The sequence below is a fragment of the Bos mutus genome, chromosome 23 (assembly GCF_027580195.1).
Source record: "Bos mutus isolate GX-2022 chromosome 23, NWIPB_WYAK_1.1, whole genome shotgun sequence".
NCBI classification, from domain to species: Eukaryota; Metazoa; Chordata; class Mammalia; order Artiodactyla; family Bovidae; genus Bos; species Bos mutus.
The window spans coordinates 37,395,387-37,422,905 of record NC_091639.1 but is presented as its reverse complement, the minus strand read 5'-3'; the positions used below and the strand labels follow the sequence as shown (position 1 = coordinate 37,422,905).

The window sequence follows — 27,519 nt, the reverse complement described above, 5'->3', positions numbered from 1 at the left end:
AGCACTTGACTACTCCATTGTTTCTTAGTGTGGTAGTATATGGGCATTTACATACTGAAATGCACATTTTATCACAAATTGACTTATTTTTTATTACAATAAAGGCATTGGCTTAATCCTTTCTGAAATTGTGTATATAGGTTTACATTATATATGAATTTTGTTTCAGGATAGTGGTGTAATAGATGTTATAAATGTTCCCATGTTTTAATGAGGATCTGCTAAGTCTGATATAGTTGAGAACCGTAATCTCAGAACAAGTTCTTCGAGGGCAGAAAATGCCTTATGATTTCTATGAGCACCCTTGCACCAAGTTCTGAATATTTAATATCACCCTATTGCAGTTTCTGTTTGCCTCTTCAGAAGCCCCCATTTGCTCCTGCATTCTGGAAGTCCCAGTTTTGATGCAGTGTCCACCCTAAGGCAGGTAACTCAGATAAATATGACCAGTCCAAATCAGAATGGCCTCATTCCCTCTGCCGATCATCAGAGCCAGGCGAGTGACCTGATCCCAGTTTTGAGACATGAAGAGGATTCTGTTGATGAGCTTTGAGCAAGGTTTTACACTCGTTACAGACACCAAGAAGAAAAGGTTATTTTCTTTCACTGAACATTGTTTATACAATGACACCTGGAATCATAGTCGGGGTTTTTTGATTGCAAGTATTATTCGCAACCCCCCTCCCCAAATTGCTGGGAAAGATAGGAGAAAACCACGATACTTGTTATTTCTGAACCCTCTCTCAACCCATTGCAGAACCTCTAAAGTGTGTGTTACATCCAACAGAGTTGGGTCTTTTCTTATTGTCAGCAGTATGCACGTCTACTGATACAGACCTCTTCACAAGCAGTTGTGTTGCTGAGGAATAGTTATACACACAGTACCCAATCCTGGTGAGAATGCTACATGGGGAAGCTCTAAGTGATTTTCTCTCAGCCAGCAGCTCCTGTTCAGACCATCTGAGTTATAACTGAGTCCCAGGCTTAGGTGTGGAGGGTTCCTGAGACTGATTTATTTTACATTGACAGTGAGCTATACAGTCTTGCTGTCCAACCATGGAAAGCAACAACATTTCTTGTGCTCGAATTCATCCTTTCATGTCACCACTGCTCAGGTAAATTAATCTAGAAGTGAGTTGTCCTAATCCCTAGCAAAGCCTGGTGATACAACACATATTTTTCAACACATCTAAGGATGAACTTCAAGAATAAGCAAGGGCTATCTTTTTGGCAAGTTTTACTTAGCAGGCAGAGAAGGCTTCTTTCTGTGGGAATACGGTTTAAATGATTAAATTTATGAATCTAATAACCCTCCCACTAGGGGAGGCTTATTTACGAATCTAATAACCCATTAACCCAAAATGTACTAGCAATGCTTAACCACAACTCACTGTTGACATTTCAGCTTTCTTCTCTGCACTTTTTCTATCAAAATCCTTCATCCTTATCTCCTTTCCTCTTCTCATCTTCCTCACTCTTCATTATTCATACAAACTGTGTGCTTTGCTGGATGTAGAGAATTACAAACTATTCCCAGTTCTCGATGAGTCTGCAAGCCCCTTCAAATCCTTGCAGTACTCCTCAAGGGCAGTTTTTCTTTTCTTTTCTTTTTTTAAGAAAGAATGTACAGGATAGAAGTGTACAAATTAAGCATAGTCTTATCTAAAATTTTATTTTATTTCAGTCTGAGTATTGCCACTTGTTCAAATAGCTCACATAAACCCATTCCATCCAAAAAGGAAATATAAAATGCTTCTAACAGCATAAGCACAGTTGGCATGGCCTATCCAAAGGTCTTCCAATAGTGTCCGCACGCAAAAAAAAAAATCTAAATGGAGTTAAGCCATAAACTGGATGTTCTTATTATCTGTGCCGTAAGAAATATTCAACATCAGTTTGTTTTTAAAAACCCATCAAATATCAGTCATGGCAAGGAAGACCACTGAGCTGACTTCTGATAACTAAGTTATGTTATCACTGAACGTAACGTATCCTACATGATTGCTGCCATACGGAAGACCTTGGGGTAGGGGCTTTTCATAAGTAACACAAGCACCACTTGCACAGGAATGGCCCGGGCATTCCCAGAGCAGCCGTGTGCTCCTGACTTCCTCCACTGCTTCTTCCTCACCATGGTACTCAAGCCTCCAAAGCTGAGAGGGCAATGCTTAAACTCACTGAAGGCTTTTACAAAGAAGACTAATGAAGGAGATGTTGTGAGGTACAGCTAAATACTAAAAGTGATGATGATGATGAGATCTTGAGTACTTGAGCCTATTTATATTGCCTTGGATTCACTGATTTTGCATGTTAGTCTGCTTTCTATCTCACAGGACACTGTGGAGGATTAAGTGAGATAAAGTATGTGACAGTCTAGTTTGTGTCTGCATAACCAGTATATAATATTCCCATCCTCCTCCCCATCCCCAAAGAGGCTAGTCCTTGAACTTTCAGAGTACTCTGTAAAGAAAAAATTAGTATTTCTATCTGCATCCGTGTCAGCATGATTCTAAATTTCTCCCGAGAGTCACTTCTCTTTTGTAAAATAAACTTTATACTATTTGAAATATACGTGAAGCTTCATTTTTGTTCAGGGTTTTTAACTTCTCATTGTGAAAAGTTACTTCTGAGGAACTGAAACCCCAGAAGGTAACCATAACAAAAACATGTTCAGTGTTTTTTTATATTTTAAATGATGGTTCAAAGGCAGACTTGTAGACTTGTATCTCTTCAGGAGATGGAAGGCAAATGCAGCCTCTGAAGGGAACTGTTCTAATTATTGCCTAAAAAAGTAAAATTATACAACTATATTCAAGGACATAAAACAAGGCACTACATTAAAACTAGGATGACTGAACAACAGTTAGGGGGAAACAGCTGAAAGAGTAAAGGGAGAGAGATTTAAGAATAATCTGAGTTGGGACAAGGATCCATCAGTCCTGGATGCTTCTGTTATCTGAATATCTTGAATCACATGATTTCCTGTTTTACCTTCTACAATGTCTCCACTGATATTTCAAATCAGCATTCTCACAGAACTAAATAATAGTTATCAATGTGTTGGGATTCAAAATTTCAATCCAGTAACCATCAGGATCTTGAATAAATGCCAGGCCTTTCATTTTACCTGTAAAACAAAATAATTTTCATTATTTGAGAGACCTAAAAAATATATATATATATATATAAATTTAAAATAATGTTTATTCAAATTTTATTTTGCATTTTAGTTAATTACATTATTTCGTTTATAGTTTTAACTTCAAAAAATCTATTGGTGTGGCCCAGATGCACGAGTTTCAGAATGACACATTTTATCTTCTACACATAGCTGTAAACCAACTCTCCTGAAATAAACAGTGGGACTGGCTGTATCTTGTAGGTATCAGGTAACTACTGCACCTGCACAATGTAACTTCATGCAGCTAGTTGAGTAGTCACAGAAACTGCCTTATTTTAAAGAGGAAAACGACAGCAGATGCTCAAGGGAGCCGGTAGCATGGCGCATCTAGCCAGCCAAGGGACCCAGATGCTTGGTCATACACTATTCTGTGTAACCCAAGCTGTGCCAATCAGATTCTTTCTCCCAGGACCTCATGACTGGGACTGAGAGGGTAATAGGTCTAGGAGTAGAGTTGTTTGCCTAAATGGAAAAAGTGTGACCTCAGAAATTTATTTTGGTACCAAGATGCTGAATTAGTTTGACTTTATCTCTGGCTCCCCTCCTCAAGATCAGCTTCAGAGGAACACAGATAAAAAATGGGGGGGGAAAAGTATGATGCCTCTGATGTGACAGTTGGGGAGAGAAATGGTAGGGGTGAGGTGGTGACTATTTTAACCCACTTGGTGTGGAAGGGGTACTTGTGGCCAGACCACAAGGCAGGCCATCGTGGCTGTGGGAGAATAAACAAGGAGTTTTGCTAGTTTGGCTCTTGCTTCTCCCAGTGCCTTGGGCCTCAGCACCTACTCCCACAGTGCGGGAGGTTCGAACGACTGGTTCAGATGTCCTCGGGGGTAGGTAAGGGCAGAAAAACAGGTGGGGAGCAACTCATCTCCCAGAGGTTACACGTGCCACACAACCAGAGTTAGGGAAAAACAATGCCAGGAGCGTCTCCTACAAATACTACATCAGGGACAAAGGGGGAAAAGGATATGACTACAGAATGTGAAGTATTTGTCTTAACTCTTATTTTCTCTCTCTGCCCTGCACATGTCCCTGATATCACTTGGAATTTTAAGAACCAAGGTCTGGTCTTCCCCCACTCACATTGCCTGATGGCAGGAGGAGAAGGGGATGACAGAGGATGAGATGGTTGGATGGCATCACCGACTCAATGGACATGGGTTTGGGTGGACTCCTGGAGTTGGTAATGGACAGGGAGGCCTGGCGTGCTGCGGTTCATGGGGTCACAGAGTCAGAAACAACCGAGCGACTGAACTGAACTGATGGTTGGAATAGCTAATAGTTTCAGTAAAAAAATAAAAACAAACCCACCCAAATCTCTGAGACCAAAATAATAAGAATTTGAGGAATATAACTATAAAACAAACAACGGATTATAAATTCTAACTGAAGAACAAATATGAGATTGATGGACCAAGAACTATTGAAATATGTAAAAACAATGAGGAATATTAAATATAACCAATATGAAATAAGAATAAGAAAATATTAAAGAAAGTCAGCAAAAATTAGAAATCAAAATTATAATGAAGTGAAGTGAAAGTTGCTCAGTCGTGTCCGACTTTTTGTGACCCCATGGACTGTAGCCTTCCAGGCTCCTCTGTCCATGGAATTCTCCAGGCAAGAATATTGGACTGGGTAGCCATTCCCTTCTCCAGGGGATCTTCCCAACTCAGGAAATGAACCCAGGTCTCCTGCACTGCAGGCATATTCTTTACTGTCTGAGCCACCAACGGAGCCCAAGAATACTGGAGTGGGTAGCCTATCTGTTCTCCATGGGATCTTCCAGACCCAGGAATTGAACTGGGGTCTCCTGCACTGCAGATGGATTCTTTACCAGCTGAGCAATATAAAAGGAAGTCAGCAAAAATTAGAAATCAAAATTATAATAGGTGAAATAATACAATAGATGAGAATACAAAAGACGAATATAAGAACAGATACATCTGAGGGAAAATTAGCTAATTAGTATGCCAGTTTGAAGAAATCCCCAGAAGGAAGTCAAGGACAAAGAAAACAAATATAAAAAGCTTCTAGGACAAAACAGAAGAAAATAAACAAAGGAACACAAATCAGCAGATTTTTCAGCAGCAACACTGGATGGGAAAAATAAGACAACAGAGTTGTATTTTCAAGACTGAAGGAAAATAAACCTAAGGTTTATAGACAACAAAACTGTCATTTATATATATATAAAGGCGAGGTTCTGGGGTAATTGGAATGCCTCAAGAGTGCTGCCTCACAAACCCTTTGAAAGCAGTTTTGGTTGAGGTACTTAATAAAGGGACAGAAAAATCCAAAAGATGTTACAGCAAGAGATATATGGAGAAAAAAATATACCTTTACATATTTATTATCTTAAAAAAACAAGCCAAAGAAAAAAGAAAAATAAATCAATACTATCCCAGCCTGGGTATAGTAAGATAATGGAGGTAGAAGGGAGCAAGTTCTTGTCTTACTGGGGAGGATGATTTTTGGATATCAAATCCCCTAATTGGAATTAAAAAAAAAAAAAAAAGATGGAAATGAAACAGTGAAATATTCCAAATTAAAAATTTAAAAAATAAAATGGGATGGCAAAAATAGATCTAAATAAAATAATTATAATGCATGTAAATCCAACAAAATCCAGATACATACTATTGTCAAGAGACATACCTAAATCATAAGGACATGCGAAAGTTGTAAAAGGATGAAAAAGAAAAATCAAATAATTATGAACTGAACAGACTTGCTGTAGTTACATTAAGAGCAGAAGAAACAGACTTTAAGGAACTTAGTTTTTGGGTGGCTAGATAGACCTGAGATAGTAAAAGCTGGTGGTCACTGAGAAACGGGCAGGGATGAGGGGTGGAGAGGCGGCCTCGGTCTTTGATGGCTCTCCAGATCCTGCAATTAGTCCCATGTGAAGCCACCCTCGAGTTTGCCTTTCAGTTTCCTAAGGTAACCCAGTGTGCTTCCAATCATTTCTCTTTCCTTAAGCTGGTTGGAGTAGGATTCAAAGTCACTTGCAACCAAAAGGTTTAACTACAACAGCACCCTCTGTGAGTGCTTAGTAAATGTCACAGAACTAAAGAGAGGCCTGAAAAAAACAAGTAGCAGACTCACCATCATCAGGTTTCTTCACAAATTTGACTCCCAGTTCTTCAAATCTTTTACAAGCACCATGAACATCGGGAACAGCAATTCCAATGTGACCTTAGGTAAAACCGCCCCCAAAACAAGGCAGAGAGAAAGAAGGAAAAATTACAACAGGGTATCCATGTGCCACAAGTGGCTTCCAAAACTAGTTAATTTCAAAACACAAGGCATCTGTAAACAGACTGAATCAAGTTGGTTCAAAACCTATAAAATATTAAAGAACAAGAATCTAAGTGGCTGGGTATAATAATTAGTTGCTCTAAATTATAAATTATTTGACATAAGCCCAATATTTGCTCATAAACAGTTCAACCTGTTAATAACCTACTTAAAAAAACGATATCCATTTATTCATGCTTAATAAGCTAATTGTTGATAATGACTATATACCAGTCCATTTAAACTGATAATCCTGGCATTTGATTGAGAGATTTTAGATTAAGGCAGAAGTGTATACTAGAAGAAATTAGGATTATTATTAACCATCATTTTTGGTTTTGTTCTTTAATTTAAAAGTCTACTGGAAATACAGTACTGAGACTGAAAAATGAAACCATGGTGAGAGAATAAATGTAAAGTTTAGATTGACATGATGAAATTATATTCCTAAATAAAATTAGGCTTCCCTGGTGGCTCAGATGGTAAAGAATCCACCTGTAATGCAGGAGACACAAGTTCAATCCTTGGGTTAGGAAGATGCCCTGGAGAAGGGAATGGTTACCCACTCCAGTATTCTTGCCTGGAGAATTCCACAGACAGAGGAATTAGTCCTCTGTCTAATTCCACAGGGTATATAGGTTCACCAAGAGTTGGACACAACTTACATGTGGAAATAAAAATAGCCATACTAACAAAAATCTAAAAATTAATGTTTTAGATTGCTTACAATCATAAATAGGTACCCAATGCAAAATCACAAAACCATAAAAGTGTATTACACACAAATAGGCAAACATACCAAATCCTCGAGGGTCTGAATTGCCACTGTGGTAACTCTGGGTCTCATCATCTTCTGTGCCCCAATTGCTACAGATGGAGAGAAAACATAATTCTAAGTGACCTGGAGAACAGAAATTCTGAAAAGAAAGCTGCAACAATCTTTGAAATCTTTCCATGTATATATGCTACTTAATACACTTGGTCTAATCTCTGCTACTGTACACGTTAAGTTTTCAACAACAGAAAGAGCAAACAGGCAAAGAATGATGAACTAGACTAAGGAGACAATAAAACTAGGCATCTGGATAAGAATAAAAATGATAATAATAGCAACTACCATTCATTGTGCTATGGACTTTATATTTCATGAAGCCCTCAAAACAGCTGCATGGGTTAGATCTGAGCATCTCCATTTTACAAATGAGACTGCCACTTAGGGAGGTGGTATAACTCGATCACAGAGCTGTCATCAGAGGCAAGACTCAGGCCAGGTCTGTCTGACTCCAGAGCTGTTCTGATTCAGGAGACACATGAAATACCACACCCTGAAACAAATCTGTTTTGTTTATTTTTAAAGACTGCACAAAAACAGCATACAGAATAAAACAGAAAGGAGAATGCCTATGACAATCTCAGCTGTAGTATCCAAACATTCATTAGCTACATTTTGACAAACATCTTGCCATTTCATTATTACATTCTCTGCAAATGATCTCATTTGCCCTACTTGCACCATAAGAACAATATAAAGATCCATGAAAAAATACTCAAAGATATTGTTACAAATGGAAAGTGGTTAGATAAGACCCAGTTTGAATTAAGCTGGTAAGTAAGGGGGAAAAGTTTAAAAAAAAAAAAAAAAAGCTTCCAAAAAATGTAGAATATATAAACAAAATAAAGACTCATACTTACTGTGTCAGTTCAAGTGTAGCTTTTCTGGAGAATACCCACGCTACTTTTTCATCTTTATCTTTTGGGATGTCATTTTTATCCTCATAAGCCAAGAAATAGAGTGAAAATTTCATAGTGGGGAAATCAAGTTTCTGGAGTAGTCTGAAATTAAATAACAAGCCTGACTCAACTTACAAGAAAAGTCGATTAATACTAAAATCAACATGACGATATTCGAGTTCTACTGAGAATAAGAACAGTACACATTGAGGCTGTTTTAATAGAAAAAGCAAGGAAAAATCAATAAAAAAGTCTAATTAAAAAACTTATCTGTAAATATCAGTGAAATTTTAAAAAATTAAATGTAAACTTGTAATTCATCAGTTCTTCAAATACAATGAAAATTAGCTGGATTTATGGTACCTGGATAAGTGTCAAAAGATATCTTCAAAAGAAAATTTTGTTTTTCAGTGTAAAATATAATGTCTCACACCTTTAGGATATATGGCATTCAGTTACTGTGCCAAAACTCCTAGGAAGATAAGGTGAGGACAGGTGTTAAGAGAGGGCAGATTAACAGCACAGAAGACATGAATGTCCATAATAAAGTGGTTGACAGTACCAAATACTGCAGAAAGGTCAGACAGGATTAAGTTTGAGGAGAGGTGAGTAGATACAGAAAGGTCCTGTGAGGGCAGTTTCACCAGCACGCACAGCAGAGGCTGGAGAATGGGAGGTGAGCAAGTGGGATCTATCTGTACAGACAGTCCTAATGATGGGATGGACCGCAAGAGAGCAGAGAGCGACAATTATCCTACAATAGAGAAGACTTAAGTTTCTTTTGTAGGTTGAAAAGAGCAGTGGAAAAGGAGAGACTGTGAGAGGAAGTGCATGAATTCCGCATCCTGAGGTTCTGAAGAAGATTCAACAAAGCTGTGGCTTCTAAAATGAACTTAGAGTGTGACGTTATTTCGCAAGGAGTAGGGTGAAATGAGGATACACACAGTATAGTTTTCTTTAGATTACGGAGGATTAAATGCTCAAAAATGACTTCATTCAACACCAATAAGAGGGAATGACTGAAGCATAGCAAATAAAAAGTTTCTAGAGTTCTGTTCCAAATCTTCTACTTATTACTGCTATGTAATATGCCTTAGCCCACTAAGATCTACCCACTGACTCATCACAAATAGCTCTTACTCAAACATGTTTATGATGAAGTGTCATACAATTCAAATACTCCAATCACAAAAAACTATCTCTGCACCTACCAAAGCAGACTGCCTAAGCTCTTACAGACCAGTCAAATGGAGCACTTGAATGTGTTTTACACTGCTCTTCTCAGCACAGCATTATCTTTCACTAGAACATCAAGCTGTACTCTTGTGTTAGTCGCTCAGGCATGTCGGACTCTTTGCAACCCCATGGACTGTAGCCACCAGCCTCCTCTGTCCATGAAATTCTCCAGGCAAATAAAATGAAGATATACGTTTAAAAAAAAAAAAAGAATACTGGAATGGATTGCCATTTCCTTCTCCAGGGGATCTTCCCAACCCAGGGATAGAACCCAGGTCTCCTGCATTGCAGGCAGATTCTTCACCATCTGAGTACTCTATTTGGGGCTCTTTAAAAATAATGTCAACACTGGAGTTGTTTGGACCTGGATTCAAATTCCAGCTCTGCCATGTTCCCACTGTGGGATTTAGTGCCATAAGTTAATGCCTTTAAGCTTTGGTTTCTTCCTTTCCATGTAAAATGGAAATATAAGCTATTTCATAAGCCTTTTGTGAAGACTGAATGAAAGAACATATAAAGGGCCTGGCAAATAGCAGACATTCAATACATTTGTTTCATTACGTCCTTTAAATATGTCATGGTGCATTAGTAGCTAAGTCGTGTCTGACTCTTATGACCCCATGAACTGCAGGCTGCCAGGCTCCTCTTTCCATGGGATTCTCCAGGCAAGTACACTGGAGTGGGTTGCCATTTCCTTCTCCAGGGGATCTTCCCAACCCAGGAATCCAACCCAGGTCTCCTGCATTGCAGTCAGAATCTTTACTGACTGAGCTATGCGCAAAACCACTTTTTCTGGAAAGAATGACAAGAAACTGTTAACAGCCGTTATCTTTGAAGAGAACTAGGAGAGGGAGGCTGTCATTTTTCACTTTGTATTTCTCGGAAGCAGTCAGATTTTCTAAATATAGACATATACTGTATTACTTGACGTTTTCTCTTAATGTCAATGAAGGTTATCTAGGCAGTAAATTAAAGATTATTTTACTCTCTATACTACCAGAAATAAATAAAAACCCTCATATTATTTAGGGAAACAAATCAAGAAAAGCAAATATGTTAAAGGTATCAAATCAGTGAATATTACTTATTTGGAAAAAGAGAACATATCCTATAAAATGGGACAGATGGTCAACTTTAGGTAAACTCACTAAATTTTCTAAATAATGTGTCTTTATAGCTATATCTTTTCTGAAGAAAATAAGAGGCTAAGAGTGGCCATAACATCAAAATGGTCTGGGCACGTTAAGGATTTAACTGGCAGCTCTCAGTGAAAAGGGAGTTAGAGAAAATGCAAGCACTGGTGTCTTGCTGCCCAGTGAACCTGGCTGGGAGAGAGGACAGGAACCTGACGGAAGCCCTGGCCAGTCAGTCAAGCCTAGTCCCAGACTCCTGGCCAAAAGCACTTTTGTGACCTTTGAAGCAAACTTTAATCTATTTTTAAAATAGATCTGAAAACATTGCCTATATTTGCAAAGCTATGTATTTAAACATCACAGGTACCAACAGTTTACTTACGTCATTCCAAGAATTCTTGTATAAAAATCCAGTGACTTCTTAGGATCCTTAATTCGCAACATGGTCTGCTGCAAGAGAAAATCCTAAGGGGAAACAGTATGTATTCAGTTCAGTTCAGTTCAGTCACTCAGTCGTGTCCGACTCTTTGGAACCCCATGAATTGCAGCACGCCAGGCCTCCCTGTCCATGTATTAAACACCTTTAATTTTTACTACTTGTTACCAACATTAGCTTTGCTTTCTGTAACAAGATACCAACAGCCCACTATGGCAATCCCTTAGTCCATCATGGCTTTATTATTGCTTCTGTTCGGTCCATAAAAGCTATGCTGAAATTTGTGTAGCTCGGTCAAAGAGTTGGGTTTTTAAAATTTTTTTCTTTTCTATAGATTTTGTGCCAAGTTCTATAAAACAAGTTCAACAACTCTGTTTATCCTATCCCTATTTCTATTCTATCCTAAAATCTTTTTAAGCAGCAATCTGGATCTCAAGAATCCTAAAGAGTTCATACTCATTGATCAAGATATTGCCCTTCTAAAAATCTATCTAAGGAAATAATTAGAAACTTTGACAAAGATTTATGTATAAAGACATTCATCACAGCATTTACAAAGTAACTGTGTGCCAAATACTGTTCTAAATGATTTATAGAAATTAACTTATATGATCTTCATAACAACCCTCCTTATGATATATATATTATATATATATATAATGTATATATTATACCATCCCCATTTTACTATTGAGAAAGTAACTGGCAGAGAGAAAAAAAAAAACCTCAGTCCAAACAGTTTGGTTCCAAAGTCCTTGCTTTCAACCACCTTGCTAAACTGCCTCTAACAATGAAGAAATAGTTAGATAAACTAGTTGTTGTTGCTTAGTAGTGAAGTCGTGTTAGACTCTCTGCAATCCCATGGACTGTAGCCCACCAGGCTACTCTGTCCATGGGTTTTCCCAGGCAAAAATATTGGAGTGGGTTGCCATTTCCTTCTCTAGGGGATCTTCCCGACCCAGGGATTGAACTTGCATCTCCTGCTTTAACACAGGCATAATAGAATATATGAAGACATTTAAAATGCTGTTTTAGAAGTATGTGGACATACATATGATATTATGACATACATGTTATATGTCAATTTTATCTCAATAAAGATGGCAAAAACAGTTTAGAAAATGGAAAGATACACCACTTTTCTGATTGAGAAGACTTAATAAGATAAATACATTATTTCTAAGAAAACACAGAGTAATATAAATTCCAAAATCATTTAACCTTAAAAAAAAGTCTATATATGGCAAAAAGATTAACAAATACATTCAATGTTAATGGATTTATTCATAAAAGTAAAGGCATATAAATCCTTTGCTGCCAAAGTATTATTTGGATGATAGTTAAAAAAACAAGCAGGGTTTGCTTTTTATAAAATGATTTAGTTATTCTATGCTCAGGTAACAGTTTTCTTTTTATCACCAAAACATTCTGTTAATTCTCTGTAACAGAATGTTAAACCACTCTGTTACTTCTGATAAACACTCAAATGATTTTGGAAAAAAGTTTCTTTAAAAGTTACTAAAAATCACTGTTTATTGCTATTGTTCTAAAATATTGTTTGAAATAAATATATCTTGTGTCTAAAAAAAGACTTGTGCCTAAAAGTTGATGTCTTATCTCATGGGACAGTTTTTAACTTTGTCTCTCCCTTTGGGTGTTCAGTTGCTAAGTCGTGTCCAACCTTTGCAGCCTCATGGACTACAGCCTGACAGGCTCCTCTGTCTTTGGGATTTCCCAGGCAAGAATACTGGAGTGGGTTGCCATCTCCTTCTCCAGGGGATCTTCCCAACTTGGGGATGGAATCCTCATTGCCTGCATTGCAGGTGGATTCTTTACAACTGAGCCCCCAAGGATGTCTTTCCCTTATTATGCTCTAAATTCAGAACAGTAAAAGATGTCTTTTATGCTCAAAAAGTTTCAGGCTTTCTCGGTTAACTGCTAAGCAACAAAGATTTGCTCCTCTGCTTACAAAAAGAAAGAATAATAGAAATAATCAGTCTTTTGCAGGAGTGGGAGAGGGCAATTTCCAAATTTAATTAATTTAAAACTACAGTGTAAAAACGTTAAAGGTCCAATCAGGCATGTTTCTAGTACATGTACTATGTGCCTACAATATAATCTTGACAAAACTATAAAAAGTGGAGCCGGGAGTGAACCAGAGGATCAAGGTCAAGGTCCCTTTAAGCACTTTTAAATGGACCTTTTTTTTGGTATAAGACGTGAACGTAGGGCTTCACTTTTTACGAATGTCCAATGGCTCCAGCACTATTTGTTCAAAAAATCTATCCTTTCTCCACTGAATTACTTTTGCATCTCTGTGAAAAATTTGTTGGGTTTTTATTAGTGAGTTTATTTCTGGGTTCTACTCTTTTCCACTGATCTATATCAGTTGTAACTCACACAGCATTTGGCATCATCATAAAATGGTTTGAGTGAAGTGTAGAAACCTTATCTCTCCTTATATCCCTTTCCTCTCTCTGATTTATAACTGTCTTAAAATATTTCCACTGCTGGGCCAGGGCAGAATGCTAGGTTTTCCGTGTTTCTCCACTGATAACAGCACGAGGGGAAAGATTGTTACTGCCTGGCAAGACGAAATCATCGCTCCCTAGTCTTCTCTGATGCTACCGTAGCACGGGGAGGTTGAGCACCTTATTATAGCCAGTTGGCTGGAAGACTAAACTCCCCACTCAGCCTCTGCTGGCACAGGTGTGGCTGAGGCCACTGTTTTCTCTATGGGATTTGGTTGTAGTAGAGCACTTGTTGTCTAAAAGTTTTCTGACTTATCAGGAAATACTGTGTATTTCCTGGTCCTGTGGGTAGAGAAAGTAAGCATTCATTCGGCTTTTTTGTGTGTGCATCCATTGGCATTTCCAGATCACTAAGCCTTTAGCTCTAAGTCTGGGCTATATGAGGCAGAGAGAAAACCCAGAAAACTTACTGCCATGAGGTTCCTAGGGTTTCAAAGTCCCTACCCAGTCTGCCTTCTTCTCTCTGCTTTGCAGAGTCTTCCTATTTTTATTTTATATAAGCATATCTTGTTTCATTGCACATCACTTTGTTGTAGTTCACAGATACTGGTTGTTTTTTCCCCCCAAATTGAAGGTCTGTAACAATCCTGTGTCCAACAAGTCTATCAGTGATACTTTTCCAACAGCATTTGCTCACTTTGTATCCCTGATCACATTTTGGTAATTCTCACAATACTTCAAACTTTTCATTACATTTGTTATGATGATCTGTGATCAATGATCTTTGATGCTATTATTGTGATTGTTTTGGGGTGCCATGAACCACATCCACATTAGATGACAAACTTAATTGAAAAACACTGTGTGTGTTCTGACTACTCCACTGACAGACCACTGCCCCATCTCTCTCCCCATACTCAGGCTTCCCTATTCCTGAGACACAATACTGAAATTACATCAATTAATAACTGTGCAATGGTCTCTAAGAGTTCAAATGAAAGGAAGAATTCCATGTCTCGTATTTTAAATCAAAAGCTAGAAATGATTAAGCTGAGCGAGGAAGGCGTTTCAAAACCTAAGACAGACTGAAAGCTAGGCCTCCTGCACCAAGTTAGCCAAGTTGTGAAGACAAAGAAAAAGCTCTTTAACAAAGTTAATAGTGCACTCTGGTGAATACACAAATGATAAGAAAGTAAAACAGCCTTATTCCTGATATGGAGAAAGTTTTAGAGATCTGGATAGAAGATCAAACCAGTCAACATTCCTTCAAGCCAAAGCCTCATCCAGAGCAAGGCTCTCTCTCCCATTCTAGAGGGCAGAGAGAGGTGAGGAAGCTACAGAAGCAAAGTCTGAAGCTATCAGTGGTTGGTTCATGAAGTTTAAGTAAAGAAGCTAGTTGCATAACATAAAAGTGCAAGTAAAGTAGCAAGTGCTGATGTAGAAGCTGCAGTGAGTTATCCAGAAGATCTAACTAAGATAATGAACAAAGGTGGCTGCACTAAACAGACTTTCAATGTAGATGAAACAGCTTTCTATTGGAAGAAGATGCCATCTAGGACGTTCACAATTGGAGAAAAGTCAGTGCCTTCGAAGCTTCAAAGGATAGGCTCATTCTCTTCTAGGAGCAAAAACAGCTAGTTACTTTAAGTTGAAGCCAATGCTCATTACCATTCTGAAAATCCTAGGGTTGTTAAGAATCATGCTGAATCTCCTCTGCCTGTGGTCTTTATAAATGAACAATAAAGCCTGGATGATAGCGTATCTGCTTACAACATCGTTTACTGAATATTTTAAGCCCACAGTTGAGACTTACTGCTCAGAAAAAAAATAAGATTCCTTTAATACATTCATTCAAAATGCACTTGGCCATCTAAGAGCTCTGACGGAGGTGAACAATGAGATTAATTTTGTTTCCATGCCTGCTAACACAATATCCATTCTTGCAGTCCATACATCAAGGAGTAATTCTGATTCCCAAGACTTATTCTTTAAGAAATATATTTCGTAAGGCTATAGCTGTCATAGATGATGATTCCGCTAATGAATTTGGGCAAAGTAAATTGAAAAACTTTTGGAAAGGCTTCACCATTCTAGATGCCATCTAGAACATTCATGATTCATGGGAAGAGGTCACAGTATCAACATTAATAGGAGTTTGGAAGAAGCTGATTGCAACCCTCACGGATGACTTTGAGAAGTTCAAGGCTGCAGTGGAGGAAATAACTGCAGATGTGGTGGAAATAACAAGAGAACTAAAATTAGAAGTGGATCCTGAAGATGTGACTGAATAGGTGCAACCTCAGGATAAAAGTTTCAATCTTGCATTAGCTAAACTTTCAGAAATTTTTATACTTGTCTGAACTGTGTGTTCTCGTCTTAATAACAGTGAGGCCAACTCTCCATGGAGCCTATCAACTCTCTCTCCCAATGAATTTTCAAATGTGATGCATTACCCCCAGCAAAGGGTCTTCTTCAGGTTCAACTAAGCATTCAGAGTCACAAGACAACTATAGGCTAGGAGGCTATCCGTCAGGAAAAGACAGTTTACCAACAGAGTGGTGTTAGGTGTCTCTCTTCAGCAAGAGTTTGGAAAAGAATCTATACAGCTCGGGTGCAGGGAGAAGATCCACGTTAGGGCAGGAGTGGGAATCACCCTGGTGTCGAAGCCCTGTGTACCACTATCTCTAGTAGCAACTCCACAGGCACAGCTTTCAGAATTTTCACATGGGACAGTGATAAGAGTCACTGAATTCAGGCATACCCAAAGCTATATTAGATATTTATAATTCTCCCTTTGCAGATGCAACCTTCCAGTCAAGTTATTTCTACTGAAAGCAATATTGCCAAGTAGCAAATAGCATTTTCGTAGGAAAGAGAGCTGCTGCTGCTGCTAAGTCGCTTCAGTCATGTCCGACTCTGTGCGACCCCATAGATGGCAGCCCACCAGGCTCCCCCGTCCCTGGGATTCTCCAGGCAAGAACACTGGAGTGGGTTGCCATTTCCTTCTCCAATGCATAAAAGTGAAAAGTCAAAGTGAAGTCGCTTAGTCATTTCCGACTCTTAGCAACCCCATGGACTGGAGCCTACCAGGCTCCTCCGTCCATATGATTTTCCAGGCAAGAGTACTGGAGTGGGGTGCCATTGCCTTCTCCGAGGAAAGAGAGCTAGAGATAACCAAAGGTCAGATTCTTATCAAGGAAAAAAAGCCTAACTCTTTAACCCCTAGGTGTCACATCTCCTATGAATTAGAAAAGGATAAAGTTTTGCTTTTTCCTGACTTAAAAAAAAAATTGCAATTGCCTTCTGTGAAAGTTCATTTTGGAAAAAGAAGTGTATTTGAGGGGAAGACTATTTACTATGTGACAGCTGGAGCACATGGTTGATATACTATGCTATGATACATTTTTTTTTTACTATCTTTTTCCTACTATTACTTCTCTGATTCAACCTATGTCAGAGAATAACAGTTGTTCCAGAAAATAATTCAGCCACTTCCTCTACACTTATTGTCCTATCTAAATTGATTTCATGTGGTTCTTTCCTTCTTCCCACTCAACAGCTAACAACATACTGCAAGTATACTTGACCTATAAATAAGGAAGACAAAAACAGGTAGGAGACACAAAGGAAATTAGTTTTATTTTAAAAATTACCTATGGTATTTGTAAACATACCTGCACCCGACTACTCTTACAACAAATAAAAGAAACAGGAATATCCTGGAAGCCCTCAGTATCATGAGGCCTTTCAAATCTCATGCAAAGGGAGAAAAACATACACAAGTAGGAAAGAAATATTAATAATTCTTCAGAGGCAATGTGATTCAAATGCTGGCTCTCTCTGTTACCCTGAGTAAATCATTACTTTTCTTGAACATCAGTTTTCACATGTTTAGAATGGAAATAATAATGGTTTTCAGCTCTTAGGGCTGAGTTGGAAAATAAATGGGAAAATGCATGTAAGTGCTTAGCAGAGTACTGTCTCAGAGTAAGTTACTCTACTTACTATTGCTCTTGTTGTTATTATTATAAAATATACCCCAGAATTTGTACTACCAACTATTGCTTTTGATTCCCAAGTCTGTATTCCCCAGCCCATACCTCTAACCTCAGCTCTGGATTTACATCTCCATCTGTCTACTCATTTCCACCTGAGTCAAATATCAAATTAATCACAGCCCAGATAAACACTCCTACTATTAATACATCCCCCTCAGGGAATGTCTCTAGAATCCCTTGTTAGCCCAAGTCAGACATATGGACAAATCTTCCTAGTTCCTAGTTTCGTTCTGCCACTCCTTCTGTAACCCAATCCAAGCGTTGGATTGGATCAACCTGACTGCTCAAGTCCCTCTGGAATCTTTGTCCTTGCCTCTCCAATGATCACTACTACCTTGCTCATGTCTTCACTACTTCCTGCCTGAGCGAGTGTCCAAACCTCCCTGGAGGGCTTCCCTGCTGGTCACGTTGGTCAGGAGCTGGCTTTCCAGTACAGGTGGTGCAGTTTGATTCCTGGGTGGGAAGCTAGGACCCCACAAGCCTTGCCACCAAAAGAACCAAAACATAAACACAGAAGCAACATTGTAACAAAATCAATAGACTTTGAAAGTGATCCACATTAAAAAAAAAAAAGAAGCCTCCCAGGTCTGTCTGCTTCTTGTGAGCTTCAGTTCAGTTCAGTCGCTCAGTCGTGTCCGACTCTTTGCGACCCCATGAATCGCAGCACGCCAGGCCTCCCTGTCCATCACCAACTCCCGGAGTTCACTCAGACTCACGTCCATCGAGTCAGTGATGCCATCCAGCCATCTCATCCTCTGTCGTCCCCTTCTCCTCCTGCCCCCAATCCCTCCCAGCATCAGAGTCTTTTCCAATGAGTCAACTCTTCGCATGAGGTGGCCAAACTACTGGAGTTTCAGCTTTAGCATCAGTCCTTCCGAGGAAATCCCTGGGTTGATCACCTTCAGAATGGACTGGTGGGATCTCCTTGCAGTCCAAGGGACTCTCTAGAGTCTTCTCCAACACCACAGTTCAAACCCAAATGCAATCCAGAGTGATGCAATCCAGAATTCCGAGAACGCTACCAGACTGAGCTTTCTATAATAACCCAGTTGTGTCATTTCTGGGTTAAAGATCAGAATTTCAATGGTGCCTTACAGCTTTAAGAAGAAAATCCCCAAAGCAAGCGCATACAGTTGTTGCATACTTCTCTAACTTCATCTTTTGTCATTACTCCACTAAACTGGTCATCTTAAATGGTTCTGATTTCATACTCTTAGCAGTTTAAAAAAAAAAAAGAGCATGCACCCACCATAAGTGTGTGTGTGTATATACATATATATCTTTTTAAAATTATGCACAGAAATATACTAAAAAAACCAAATATATTAAAAATGTATTTGCCAAACAAAAATCTTCGCAGGATGAGAAAAACGAACCAAGTGGGAATGTTCATATTTTCTCTGAGAATCCCAGTGACTGCTTTGTGTACCTCACCATTAACTCCTCTGCCTTATAACTTCAGTCTCATTGTATACTTGCAAGTCCCTGCATCGGTTCTCTATTTTCACTGTGCTTTATATAAACTACAGTTCTCTCTGCTGAGAAAAGTCATTCATCCATCTAGCCACTGTCCTTATTCTTTCCTTTCCATTTTTCTTCCCTCAATCCCTGCACCCAATTCTACCTAGCTACTTCCTTTGTATTCGGTAAAACCCAACATAAATGTCACCAGTATGCTTGTCTTAAGAACCCCATGAACAGTAAGAAAAAGCAAAAAGTTCGGACACTGAAAGATGAACTCCCCAGGTTGGCAGGTGCCCAATATGCCACTGGAGATCAAGGTAGAAATAACTCCAGAAAGAATGAAGAGACAGAACCAAAGCAAACACAACACCCAGTTGAGGATATGACTGGTGATAGAAGTAAAGTCCAATGCTGTAAAGAACAATATCGCATAGGAACCTGGAATTTTAGGTCCATGAAACATGGTAAATTGGAAGTGGTCAAACAGGAGATTACTGTGGGCAAGAATCCCTTAGAAGAAATGGAGTAGCCATCACAGTCAACAAACAGTCTGAAATGCAGTACTTGGATGCAATCTCAAAAATGACAGAATGATCTCTGTTCGTTTCCAAAGCAAACCATTTAATATCACAGTAATCCAAGTTTATGCCCTGACCAGTAATGCTGAAGAAGCTGAAGTTGAACAGTTCTATGAAGACCTACAAGACCTTCTAGAACTAACACCCAAAAAAGGTATCCTTTTCATTATAGGGGACTAGGGGACTGGAATGAAAAAGTAGGAAGTCAAGAGCTACCTGGAGTAACAGGCAAATTTGGCCTTGGAGTACAGAATGAAGCAGGGCAAAGGCTAATAAAGTTTTGCCAAGAGAAAGCACTGGTCATAGCAAACACGCTCTTCCAACAACACAAGAGAAGACTCTACACATGGACATCCCCAGACGGTCAATACTGAAATCAGACTGATTAAATTCTTTGCAGCCAAAGATGGACAAGCTCTATACAGTCAGCAAAAATAAGACAGGGAGCTGACTGTGGCTCAGATCATGAACTCCTTATTGCAAAATTCAGACTTAAAGAAAGTAGGCAAAACCACTAGACCATTCAGGTATGACCTAAATCAAAGCCCTTAAGATTATACAGTGGAAGTGACAAATAGATTCAAGGGATTAGATCTGATAGGCAGAATGCCTGAAGAACTATGGACGGAGGTTCATGACATTGTACAGGAGACAGGGATAAAGACCATCCCCAAGAAAAAGAAAAGCAAAAAAGGCAAAGTGGTTGTCTGAGGGTGTGTTACAAATAGCTGTGAAAAGAAGAGAAGCAAAAGGCAAAGGAGAAAAGGAAAGATATACCCATTTGAGTGCAGAGTTCTAAAGAATAGCAAGGAGACATAAGCAAGCCTTCCTCAGTGATCAATGCAAAGAAACAGAGGAAAACAATAGAGTGGGAAAGACTAGAGATCTCTTCAAGAGAATCAGCGATACAAAGGACACATTTCATGCAAAGATGGGCTCAATAAAGAACAGAAATGGTATGGACCTAACAGAAGCAGAAGATATTAAGAAGAGGTGGCAAGAATACAAACTATGCAAAAAAGATCTTCATGACTCAGATAATCACGATGGTATGATCACTCACCTAGAGCCAGACATCCTGGATTGCAAAGTCAAGTGGGCCTTAGGAAGCATCACTACAAACAAAGCTAGTGGAGGTGATGGAATTTCATTTGAGCTATTTCAAATCCTAAAAGATGATGCTGTCAAAGTGCTGCACTCAATATGCCAGCAAATTTGGAAAACTCAGCAGTGGCCACAGGACTAGAAAAGGTCAGTTTTCATTCCAATCCCAAAGAAAGGCAATGCCAAAGAATGCTCAAACTACTGAACAATTGCACTCATCTCACATGCTAGTAAAGCAATGCTCAAAATTCTCCAAGTCAGGCTTCAACACTACATGAACCGTGAACTTCCTGATGTTCAAGTTGGATTTAGAAAAGGCAGAGGAACCAGAGATCAAATTGCCAACATCCGTTGGATCATCGAAAAAGCAACAAGAGTTCAAGAAAAACATCTACTTTTGCTTTATTGACTATGCCAAAGTCTTTGACTGTGTGGATCACAAAAACTGGAAAACTCTTAAAGAGATAGGAATACCAGACCACCTGACCTGCCTCTTGAGAAATCTGTATGCAGGTCAGGAAGCAACAGTTAGAACTGGACATGGAACAACAGACTGGTTCCAAACCAGGAAAGGAGTACGTCAAGGCTGTATATTGTCATCCTGCTTATTTAACTTTATATGCAGAATACATCATGAGAAATGCTGGGCTGGATGAAGCACAAGCTGGAATCAAGACTGCCAAGAGAAATATCAATAACCTCAGGTATACGGATGACACCACCCTTATGGCAGAAAGTGAAGAAGAACTAAAGAGCCTCTTGGTGAAAGTGAAAGAGGAGAGTGAAAAAGTTAGCTTAAAATTCAACATTCAGGAAACTAAGATCATGGCATCCGGTCCCATCACTTCATGGCAAATAGATGGGGAAACAATGGAAACAATGAGAGACTTTATTTTTGGGGGCTCCAAAATCACTGCAGATGGTGACTGCAGCCATGAAATTAAAAGACGCTTGCTCCTTGGAAAAAAAGCTATGACCAACCTAGACAGCATAGTAAAAATCAGAGCCATTACTTTGCCAACAAAGGTCTGTCTAGTTAAAGCTATGGTTTTTCCATTAGTCATGTATGGATTTGAGAGTTGGACTATATAGAAAGCTGAGCACCGAAGAATTGATGCTTTCTAACTGTGGTGCTGGAGTATACTCTTGAGAGTCCCTTGGACTGTAAGGAGATCCAACCAGTCCATCCTAAAGGAAATCAGTCCTGAATATTCATTGGAAGGACTGATGTTGAAACTGAAACTCCAATACTTTGGCCATCTGATAAAAAGAACTGATTCATTGGAAAAGACCCTGATGCTGGGTAAGATTGAAGGCGGGAAAAGAAGGGAATGACAGAGGATGAGATGGTTGGATGGCATCACTGACTCAATGGACATGAGTTTGAGTAAACTTCGGGAGTTGGTGATGGACAGGGAGGCCTGGCATGCTGCAGTCTATGGGGTCGCAAAGAGTCGGAAATGACTGAGCGACTGAACTAAACTGAAGAGTCACCAACACTAAAAGTATTCCCTGACCTCCTCATCTACCACTCAGATGGGAAGGGACATCAAGTAACTGTATCAAAGAGGACTGACAGAGACAGTAAACAGAATGTCAGGAGATCACTATTTGGGGATAGCAGCATTGGCTTTTTGAAGCAAGTTAGTATGTCTGCCCGGGATGTGGTGTAGCTGTATATTCTTTGATCTGCCTCTATGACAAAGATGCAAATGATCAACAAACAAGTTGACCTTCTACCACTTTCTCCTTTCCAAACCAGGTCCTCATCACTTTTCTCACCTTTTAGGTGTCCTCATCATCTCTAGGCTTAGATCTCTCCAATCTATTCTATAGAATGATTTGAATCCCTCAGTGGTTCCCCACTAACTATATGAAATCCAATTTTCTTAGAAGTGACACTCCAGGCTCTCTCCAAGATCTGGCTTCAACCTACCATTCCAGTCTTCTCTACCACTGCTTAAATAACTTGAACCAAAAACACATAACTCATTTCTCCAGAACACGTTTCACACTGCATCTTTCTGCCACCTCACCACAGTTTTGCTCAGATGTCTCCTCCACCTAGAAGCCTTCCCATGCAACCATCTCCTATGTGATGTTGGGATCCCATCTATCTTTCAAGGTCTAGGCTCACCCCCACCTTCTTCTTGACTCACTCCCTGATATCCACAGTTAAAATACAACCTTGAATTGTATTGCTTTTCATAGTTTAGAGATCGTAGATACATTTTATCCTTATAGCAGCTGCTTTTACAAACTCGGCCCAAGTGTCCTGCTAAGATCATTATGGCCAATGATAGAATTAGGGATTCAAACGTAGGTCTTCAGCCTCCAAATACTCTGATTACATATCATACTATAGATGCTACTGACCTGCAGCATGACATCCCAGAGTGTGAAGTCAAGTGGGCCTTAGGAGGCATATAACAAACAAAGCAGGTGGCAGCAGTGGAACTCTAGCTGAGCTATTACAAATCCAAAAAGATGATGCTGTTAAAATGATGCACTCAAAATGTCAGCGAATCTGGAAAACTCAGCAGTGGCCACAGAACTGGAAAAAGTGAGTTTTCATTCCAATCCCCAAGAAGGGCAATGCCAAAGAATGTTCAAACCACCATACAATTGCACTCATTTCATGTGCTAGCAAAGTTATGCTCAAAATCCTTCAAGATAGGATTAAGCAGTACCCCCAAGAACTCTGAGATGTATCAGCTGGGTTTAGAAAAGGCAGAGAAACCAGAGATCAAATTGCCAACAATCATTGGATCATGGAAAAAGCAAGAGAATTCCAAAAAAAAAATCCATCCACTTCTGCTTCATTGACTATACTAAAGCCTTTCACTATGTGGATCACAAAAATCTGTGGAAAATTCTTAGAGATGGAAATACCAGACCACCTTACCTGACTCCTGGGGAACCCATGTGTGGGTCAAGAAGCAACAGTTAGAATGGGACATGGAACAACAGACTGGTTCCAAATTGGGAAAGGAGTACAACAAGGCTGTATATTGTCACTCTGCCTAGTTAACTTATATGCAGAACATCATGTTAAATGCCAGGATAGATGAATCCCAAGTTGGAATCAAGATTGCTGGGAGAAATATTAACAAACTCAGATATGCAGATGATACCATTCTAGTGGCAGAAAGTGAAAAAGAACTAAAGAACCTCCTGATGAGGATGAAAAAGAGGAGAGTGAAAAAGCTGGCTTGAAACTCAACGTTCAAAAACTAACATCATGGCATCTGGTCCCATCAGTTCAGTTCAGTTCAGTCACTCAGTCGTGTCCGACTCTTTGCGACCCCATGAATCGCAGCACGCCAGGCCTCCCTGTCCATCACCAGTTCCCGGAGTTCACTCAGACTCACGTCCATCGAGTCAGTGATGCCATCCAGCCATCTCATCCTCTGTCATCCCCTTCTCCTCCTGCCCCCAATCCCTCCCAGCATCAGAGTCTTTTCCAATGAGTCAACTCTGCATGAGGTGGCCAAAGTACTGGAGTTTCAGCTTTAGCATCAGTCCTTCCAAAGAACACCCAGGTCTGATCTCCTTCAGAATGGACTGGTTGGATCTCCTTGCAGTCCAAGGGACTCTCAAGAGTCTTGTCCAATACCACAGTTCAAAAGCATCAAATCTTCGGCAATCAGCTTTCTTACTTCTCGGCAAATAGAAGGTGACAAAGTGGAAGCAGTGACAGATTTTATTTTCTTGGGCTCCAAAATCACTCTGGACAGTGACTGCAGCCATGAAATTAAGACATTTCCTTGGAAGGAAAGCTATGACAAACCTAATGCATGCTAAGTCACTTCAACATGTCCAACTCTTTACAACCCTATGGACAGTAGCCTGCCAGGCTCCTCTGTCCATGGGATTCTCCAGGCAAGAATACTGGAGTGGGATGCCATGCCCTTCTGCAGGGCACCTTCCCCACCCAGGGAATGAACCTGTGTCTTTTTATGATTCCTGCACTGGCAGGTGGGTTCTTTGCCACTAGTGCCACAAACCTAGATATCATATTAAATAGCAGAGACATCACTTTGCCAACAAAGGTCTGTATAGTCAAAGCTGTGGTTTTTCCATAGTAGTCACATAAGGCTGTGAGAGTTGGACTATAAAGAAGGCTGAGTGTTGAAGAATTGATGTTTTCAAACTGTGGTGCTGGAGAAGACATGAGAGTTCCTTGGACAGCAAGGAGATCAAATCAGTCAGTGCTAAAGGAAACCAATCCTGAATATTCATTGGAAGGATTAATGCTGAAGCTCATGCTCCAATACTTTGGCCACGTGATGGGAGGAGCTGACTCTGGAAAAGACCTTGATGCTGGGAAAGACTGAATGCAAAGGAGAAGTGTGTGGCAGAGCATAAGATAACTAGATAGCATCAACAACTTAATGGACATGAATTTGGGCAAACTCTGGGAGATAGCAGAGGATAAGGAAGCCTGGTGTGCAGTAGTCCATGGGGTCAGAAAGAGTCAGACACGACTTGGCAACTGAACAACAAGAGATGCCACCCTTGAAAATCTCTATCTTCTGTGCTCCCACAGTGCTTTATAATTCCAATATATATAATCCCAGTTCCACCTTATGTTATAGTTGGTGTATGTTTGGTGCAGGAAGGAACTTCACTTTTTCGTTTATTTCAATATCCCCCAAGGTACCTATCATGCTCTTTACATATATCAGATGATCAATGATCATTGAATTTACGCCTTCTTTGAGTCAAGTTTCAAAACACTATAGTCAGTATCTAGAAGCAGAACAGGGTGGAGACTAGAGTGTGGGCTCTCCCTAGGCAACTTACTCAGCACCACTGTGCCATTGTCTACTTATATGTAACATGGAAATGAGTAGGCTTCCTCGCACAGTTGTGAGGATTAAATGAAGTAATGTACTTAACAATGGAGAAGGAATGGCAATCCACTCCAGTATTCTTGCCTTGAGAATCCCATGGACAGAGGAGTCTGGTGGGCTACAGTCCATGGGGTCGCAAAGAGTTGGACAGGACTGAGCAACTAAGCACACGCACTTAACAAACCAGGGTCTGGCACAACTCCACACATACCAGCTACTATTACTATTACACAGTCCATTTTATGTCCCCCATATGGCACCTCAAGAGCGAAAATGACTAATTCCCAAAAATAATTCCTTCAAATCAAGAGAAATCTACTTAAATTAAGAATGCATAAATTAAGATCACAGGGATTGTATTCAATCAATTTCATCAAGCTCTCTTTGGAATCTTTTTTTTTTAAATAGTCCAGTATATAAAATGTCCTATCTGGGAAATTAATTTACACTGAATAACTCAATCGGTATTATGTGAAATAACAAGGTATTTAACATTAAAGAGTGTAAAAATAAGATAAGTGTGAGAGGAAATGTATATATTTATTTCTTCCCCCTTAGTCTTGCAGTGACTAACATTTTTCCTAAGCTAAGTATTATCAGGTGGTAGTCAAAGGCTTTAGCAATTAGAAGTGTTTGACTCTTCACCCTGAATGTAAAAAGCAAGCAGGGAATAAAGTCAGCAACTGGTCTTAAAGGTCTGTACAAAGCACACACTCAATCTTCAAGGAATTAGAGCTTATCCAGTCAAATGAATGCATACAAAGGCATTTGCAGACAGTGTTGAGTATGCTGGAGCAAACCCCGGAGTGGCTGCCCTGTCTGAACTTGATAAGGCCTGTAGGCACCACACCTGAGTGAGTTACAACTGACTCTCAGTACAAACACGTTAAGCAAGCTGAAAAGCCTTCCTATGCAACCAGTTATTCCTCTCAATGGGTCTCAGCTGCAATAAGAGGATCAGTGAAGGAATTTCCATGATTCTCTTTGGACCTAAGCTCCAGGATTCTAACATTCCTCCCGTGGGGCACTAAGCCCAAGCAGAGGAGTAAAGCTGTTAACAACTGTAAAGGCCAACCTAAAGCGAAATTCTGGGCGCGGTTAAAGTCAGGAGCCATCAGATTGGTTTGGAGGAGTTAAACCCGGGGCCAGGGCAGTTACAGAAAAATGACAGGGTCTTCCCTGGTGGTCCAGTGGCTAAGATTCTGCACTCTCAACATAAGAAGCTCCCGATGGATCCCTTGTCAGAGAACTAGATCCCACACGCCACAACTAGGAGTTCGCCTGCCACATCTAAGACACGCCGCAAATCGATAAAAATAAATAATTTTTTTAAAAGAAAAAATAAAGAAAAATCATCCAGGCTGGGAGGATCCGGCGGCACGTAGAAACTTTCGACCAAGACTTGAGTTCTGAAACTGCTCTTACCCGCCAGGGCTATTGACCTGGGGAACACTCACAACCCACAGACAAGGACTCTGATCCTGACTGAGCCAACGTTTCAGGTAACTGTCCCAAGTCAAACAAGGTAGAGCAAGCAGGGTCACAGTCTTTCAAACAACTTAAAAGAAACGGATGCTTTCTCTGATCTCCTGTTGGGACAGCCCACTCCGATCCGTCCAAGGCGGGCGGAAGGGCAGCGGTGGCCGGATGAGGTTCAAGTCCAGAGTTCGAATCATCCAGCCCAAGCCGGGCCTCGTCGAGCCCGGGAACTGCTCCCTCTGGGGGCCCCAGCCGCGCCACGCAGAGAGGGCCCCGACTCGGGAAAATTAGGTTCTGTGCCCACCTTGGTGCTGGGGTCCGGGTCGGAGCAACAGCTGAGGGCAGCCTCGTCGGTGAGGCCGCCGGACGCGGGCTGTGGTTCTGCCATGGCCGCACTGCTGTATCACGGACGCCTGTCCCCGGGAATTCAAGACGTACCCACACTCCGCCGGCTCCTAAGCGCTTTTCACCAGCGCCGGCGCGACTGCG

At 40.1% G+C, this 27,519-nt stretch overlaps 1 protein-coding gene across 1 annotated transcript; it reads right to left on the bottom strand.

Moving 5' to 3' along the window:
- Positions 1-989: 989 nt before the first annotated feature.
- GLO1 (glyoxalase I) lies at positions 990-27,519 on the bottom strand. The gene is made up of 6 exons (XM_005906772.3): positions 27,335-27,519; positions 10,967-11,049; positions 8,177-8,317; positions 7,284-7,351; positions 6,293-6,382; positions 990-3,127 (listed from the first exon to the last, which is right to left on the bottom strand). Exons 1-6 carry the CDS (start codon positions 27,416-27,418, stop codon positions 3,039-3,041), a joined length of 555 nt encoding a protein of 184 aa, XP_005906834.2. The 5' UTR covers positions 27,419-27,519; the 3' UTR covers positions 990-3,038.